This window comes from Sinocyclocheilus rhinocerous, unplaced genomic scaffold (genome assembly GCF_001515625.1).
Source record: "Sinocyclocheilus rhinocerous isolate Xijiao unplaced genomic scaffold, SAMN03320098_v1.1 scaffold262, whole genome shotgun sequence".
Lineage (NCBI taxonomy): Eukaryota > Metazoa > Chordata > Actinopteri > Cypriniformes > Cyprinidae > Sinocyclocheilus > Sinocyclocheilus rhinocerous.
In genome coordinates, this window is record NW_015641038.1 from 144,329 (window position 1) to 150,330 (window position 6,002).

The 6,002-nt window shown below is 41.5% G+C and overlaps 1 protein-coding gene across 2 annotated transcripts in view; it reads left to right on the forward strand.

Annotated features, from left to right (window-relative positions):
• Positions 1 to 6,002, forward strand: part of LOC107754255 (claspin-like) — an 18,740-nt gene that overhangs the window by 3,366 nt on the left and 9,372 nt on the right. For both annotated transcript variants that reach the window (XM_016570630.1, XM_016570628.1), the window contains exons 6-16: positions 787 to 859; positions 1,580 to 1,682; positions 1,783 to 2,282; positions 2,364 to 2,552; positions 2,642 to 2,796; positions 2,946 to 3,124; positions 3,201 to 3,253; positions 4,049 to 4,233; positions 4,639 to 5,164; positions 5,272 to 5,332; positions 5,445 to 5,535. In XM_016570630.1, coding sequence (XP_016426116.1) covers positions 787 to 859; positions 1,580 to 1,682; positions 1,783 to 2,282; positions 2,364 to 2,552; positions 2,642 to 2,796; positions 2,946 to 3,124; positions 3,201 to 3,253; positions 4,049 to 4,233; positions 4,639 to 5,164; positions 5,272 to 5,332; positions 5,445 to 5,535 — 2,115 coding nt within the window. The remainder of the gene's footprint in view (positions 1 to 786; positions 860 to 1,579; positions 1,683 to 1,782; positions 2,283 to 2,363; positions 2,553 to 2,641; positions 2,797 to 2,945; positions 3,125 to 3,200; positions 3,254 to 4,048; positions 4,234 to 4,638; positions 5,165 to 5,271; positions 5,333 to 5,444; positions 5,536 to 6,002) is intronic.

A 6,002-nucleotide genomic window follows, 5' to 3' on the forward strand; every position in this document is an offset into this window, starting at 1 on the left:
TTAAAGAATTTGCCACTGATGATTCAAACGCGAGTTTTTTGGGCAGTGTAGAGTAGCACAAAATCGCCTAGCCCGACGTCCCGGGGCTATTGTGTTTTCCAGTCGGGCTACCAAAATGTATCACCACTCTGCCCGACGGGCTATCTTAAATGCAGATCTCCCGCGGGTCCTTAAAAACTCCTAAAGTGATTTGTATCAAACTTAAGGCCATACAAAGTTTTAAATACGTTAAATGGTATAAGAAATGTCTTAATTATAATTTCAAGAGGTCTTACAGTTGGGGACGGAGAGTTGCCATATGGCTGGATTAAACTTCAAAAGGCAATGATGTCATTGAATAAATATGAGCACTGCAGGTTTCAAGTCAAATGCGGCGCGCGGGTGTCTTTATTTGAATGTATCTGAATGTAACTAACTGTCCTCAGAAACGTGTCGTTGGCATTTTAATTTCATTTTACCTATAATTCCTGATAAAGCAGCGTTTATGAGTGCGGAGCTGCTTTGTGTACAGCCCTTACCTGGGAAACCGCAATATTTCAGCGCTCCTAAAGCGCCACCTCGTGGCAGAGAATACATTTAAACTCCTATCTGATTTTCTATATTTTTAAAAAAAAAAAGGTCTTTTTTTTTAATTGGGCTAGTTAAATTTTCGGCTACCAAAATCTGAAGAGTACCTGCCCGAAGGGTTACCAGGGGTTTAGAAATTTTGCGAGCCCTGCACATTGATTGTGTTAATGGAGTCTAACAAAATCACTCACTTGCTCTTCCTGAACAAACTGTTTTCAGGAGAGGAAAGCAGCAAGAGCCAGCAAGGAGGCACTCAAGCAGCTTCACAGTGAGAGTCAGAGACTTGTGCGAGGTCAGTCAGAAGTTACATCTGCTAGGCGCTAAAAGGCTTGGCTCTTGGCATTTACATGCACTTTAAAGGGTTAGTTCACCCTAAAAGGAAAATTCTGTCATTAATTACTCACCCTTGTGTTGTTCCAAACCCATAAGACCATCGTTCATCTTCGATAATGACAGATTTTTCATTTTTGGGTGAACTAACCCTTTAAGAGTTTGATTTAAGTTTGACTAAAACAATTATTTGCCTTTTTAAAATGTTATGTAAATGCTTTAAGTCAGACTGAAATTGTAGCAAAATTGAAATTGACTGCAAAATTCGGACTAACATATATGCACTACCATGCAATGGTTTTGACGCAAATAAATACCTTTAAAGACATTTATAATGTTACAAACGTTTTCTATTTCAAGTGAATTCTGTTCTTTTGAACTTTTTATGTATCTCGGTTTCCACAAAAAATATCAAGCAGCAAAACTGTTTTCAACATTGATAATAAGATTAAATGTTTCTCGAACACCAAATCAGCATATTAAGAATGATTTCTGATGGATCATGTGACTCTGAAGAACGGAGTAATGACTCCGAATAATTTACATTATTAAATGTTTTCAAATTGAAAACAGTTCCAAAAACATACAAAATCTCCAAACATGTTGTGAAGATGGGGAAAATATCATCTCGTGATAAAAAAAAAAAGTTACTTTCTGACACTGTTTTCTTTTACATTTGCAGAGTCTATGCTCAATCTGCCATATTACATGCCAGAGCCCAAAAGTATTGACCAGTTCTTCAAGAGAAGACCTCGTCCAGAGGGTCGTGCCATGGCTTTGCTTAAGTATGAGATCAAGTTTATCACTAATGAACTAATTTATCTCCTGTATACGTTCATACAGTGGAAATAACCAATATAATCTTTTTTTTCACTTGTCCTCAAGGTCTGCCAATTACCAGGCTTGTATTTTAGAGAGCACTACACAACCACCTCCAGATCAAGCCACAAGATCTCAGCACATGCCTGAGCAGGACTCAAGCCCTCCAACAGAATCATCTCTGGAAAACCAGTCCTCCACCATATCCCTACCTCTAGCAGACACAGCCACCAGCACTCATCAGGACAATCGTACCAATGATAGCGACTCACAGACCTCAAACGAAGCAGTAGAAGAACATGACATAACTGATGAACCCAAACCTGTGGGTCAAGAGAAAGAAACTCCCATTGAGCAAGAAACTGAGGGAGCTAAACGTCCAGACAAGGACCAAGTAAAGCAACAGGCCTCAGTTGATCAAGCCCAGACTGCTGCTCAGATGCTCAAACCTCGCAAGGATAAACTAGCCAGACTAAAAGAGCTTGGTCTAGATCCTCCTCCTGTGGCGAAGTTGTGTGCAGATGATGGGGCTTTTGTCCAGCTGGAGCCACCTCAGGAAAACCCAGGTGAGATTTTTGGATTATAAATTTTTAAATGTCCTTCACCCTTTTCCACAGTTGATGATTGATTTTGTGTGTGTGATATAGCTCTGAAAGCACTACAAGAACGCTTCATGAAGCACATCCAGCCTGCTCCTCGCCCTAAAAGAGAGCGCACATTGCAGCTTAATGTGGTGAGGAAAGACAGCGCCCCCTCAGGACAGGAAGAACTGCGCTCTGAATCAATCACAATAACTGTCAATGAGGGAGAGGATGAACCTGCAAATGTCAAACCAGGTACAGTCACTATTTTTATCACAGCGCTTTGTAGGTATGGAAGCAGTTTTAATATGTGTATTCATTATTCCTTGTTTGCATTTTTGTAGGAGAAAAACTGGTACTGTTGAAGTCTCGCTTGCAACAAGCCATGGCCATCCGCAGGAAGGAGGAGAGGGAGCGCAGAGCTGCTCTGCATCGCCTTGACAACGAGGATTGTGAGGAAGAAGAGGAAGCAGAGATGACTGAGTCAGAGGATGAAGAGGTACTAGAAATTGGCATTACTTTTGGATTTTCTTGTGTTGGTGTTCTTGTGTAATAATTTCTCCAGATCTACTACTCTTTAACACGACTTTTCTCATTTTATAGTCATCAGTTTGAATTTTTTTTTTTTTTTTCCATTCCTTTTTTTAGGGTGTTGATGAATTGTTGGGCGATGGTGGTGATGAAGAGGCGGTGGACAAAGAGGAAGGTGAAGATGACGTTTCAGCGAAAACATGCCCCTCCCCAGGCTTCAAAAGTCCCTCTCCAACTCCAGCGGACACTGATGGAACATTGATGCTTTTTGCCGGCAACTCCTGTTCCCGCACAGGGTATGTGTATGTTTCCTAATTGGGCTGCAACACTCTCTCTGTAGTCCATACTAACTGAATGTCTTTTTCTGTCCAGGGATGGTGTAAGAAGATTAGGCACATCTGGCCATGAAGCTGACAATAAAATGGGTGAGTGCGTATGGATATTAAAGGGGTCATATGATGTTGCTAAAAAGAACATTATTTGGTGTAATGCAATGTGTTTTTGCGGTTTAAGGTTAAAAAAACACATTATTTTCCACATAATGTACACTATTGTTTCTTCCCTATGAAACGCGTCGATTTTTACAAGCTCATCGGTCTGAAAAGCGAGGTGTGCTCTGATTGGCCAGCTATCCAGTGTGTTGTGATTGGCTGAATACCTCAAGCGTGTGACAGAAATGTTATGCCCCTTACCATACTGTGTTTCCATCATGCGGTCTATGGTTTCCATGTGTCCCGGCACGACGAGATAAAACCCATTACAAACGAGGCATTTGTTGCATCCAGTGGGGGCATAATTACTGATTGTAATGACTTGTACTGTGTTTGTACGCTTTGCGTTGCGTATTGCGCCGCGTAAACATAAAACCCTGTCTGCATTTATGATCGGAGAAATGACAATAAGCGCTACTCTTCACTGCTCAAAACTCGCGTTTGAATCATCAGTGGCAAATTCTTTAAATAAGAATATCTCTTTGGATTTGAGACTTTAGTCTTTGCAACTTTACAGATCTTCTTTATGCACCAAGAGCTTGTAACACTCCAAAGAGAAAGGAAAAATTTAAATTGCATCATATGACCCCTTTAAACGCACTATATTTTACAGTTTCTTATTTAAAACAATAAGTTATTATATCTGTTGCTCTGACAAATGGTCACGCTTTTAGTATCGTTAATATCAAATATATGGGAAATCAGACTGAAGTTTGGTTCTTTTCACAGAGGAGGATGACACCCTTTCATTGGCTAAGGACAACAGTCATGACAATAGCTTTGAGCTGATGGGCTCAATGATCCCATCATACCAGCCAGTCAATAGAGCTGCAGGCAGAGGCCTGTCCAACAGTGCGTTCCGCTCTCCATCTCCCTGCCTCTTCAGATCCAGCTTCCTCGGCTCTGCTTCAAAGGTGAGGGTCTCTTGCTTGACTGTTAAGCCAAGTGTGGCTTTATACGATCTTTTAATATATTTGCACAGTCTTTTGGTTGATTGTGAATATTTGTATGACCACATGTTATATGAAAGTCATTATTAAGGTGTGGTCACACTTAAGGCCCTGATATAATCATGGCAAAGTTCTTTGTCATTCTTCGCTTAGGGGTAAAAAGAACATCCAACAAAAAGCTGCGAGTTCACCAAAATGTCACTAATGTGACTGTACCTTTAAACTTATTTAAGCCTCCTAAATCTTAAATACACATAAGGTGACAGTGGTCAGTTGAATTTGAGTTGTAAATGACAATGATTTGCCATATTAGTGAATTACTAATTTAACAGACACTAAATATTTATGATTAATCTTCTCCTTTTTCAGAGCTCAGGTAAGATGTCCGAACCCTCCCTCTCCCTCCCTGTGGAGGATTCTCAAGACCTTTATGCTCCCTCGTCCCCGAGTGAGTCCGCTCTCCCTCTGGCTGGGGATTCCCAGGGTCGTTTCTCACTGGAGGAGGACACCCACTCCCAGCTACTGGATGCCGATGGCTTCTTAAATGTCGGTCCTCGTGGCGTGCCTAGCCGTTCCCACAAACGGCAGCTTATACTAGACAGTCTGGATGAAAACGCCATGGACGCTAACATGGGTGAGCTCCTAGGGCTCTGCTCAGGGGGCTTTGGATCAGGGAAGACCCAGCCAGGGGCTTCTCAGCCTGCAGCAGAGGATGAGCTCCTGGGGTTGTGCTCTGGAGCTTTTGCCACACAGCCTGAAGAACCAGTCGCCAAGCCCAAGGAGAACAAGAAGACCTTGGAGCCAGAAGAGCAAAGAGGGGAGAGTCGAGGCAGCTCAGAGACAGACATAGACCAGCTGCTGGCTCTCTGTTCTGGCAAGTTCACAGGAAGCCCGTGTAAGTCTTGTTTTGTTTATAATGAGGGTTAATGATACATGATTATGATATGATACATATTGAACTTAAGTTTTGTAGGTAACAAACTATTTTTAACCTCTTTTTAGCTGCTTCGTCGCTGCCATCAGTCTCAAGTCCTGCCTTTGAAAAACCATCTGAAACGATCAGGTGCTCATACACGATCAGTGTACATAGATTCATTGCCTATCCTTGAAAATTATAGTTTGTATTTTGTTGCTCCAAATACTAAATGCTTTATACCCTTCAACTGTCCCCACAGGAACAAGAACATAACTGAGGAACAAGAGGAAGAGGAGGAAGGTGACTGTGAGTTCCGGCTCCTGTCAGATGTAGACAGCCTTAGTGAAAAGGTACTCAACAGATAGAAGATTTGTTACTTTGCCTAATGTGTAAACATTGGTTCAACCAGTAGTGTGAGTTTTGGGTGGGACTAGGGCTGCACGATAAATCGAAATGGAATCGAGATCGAGATCGCGATTCGACAGAAGCTGTGATTTGTCATGTGTATCTTTCAGTGAAGCACGGTTCTGTGATCAGCAGTAAATTTCCATCCAAAGGCCAGAAGGCACTCTCGTGCTGAAACTCCAAATACGCCTTGCAGAAGAAATCCAGAAAATGCCTATAGCTGCAGCTGAATAAACAGAAGATTCAACTGCTTTCATTGATTCAACGTGACTAATGAACACACGACTACGGCAATATACCGTTTATCTGAGTTCTTATTATTATAATTTTCATTAAAATAAAGTATATTTATAATGCAATGCCTTTATCACTGCTTAAATACTATGAAATATATTGCGTGCCTTATTCTGTG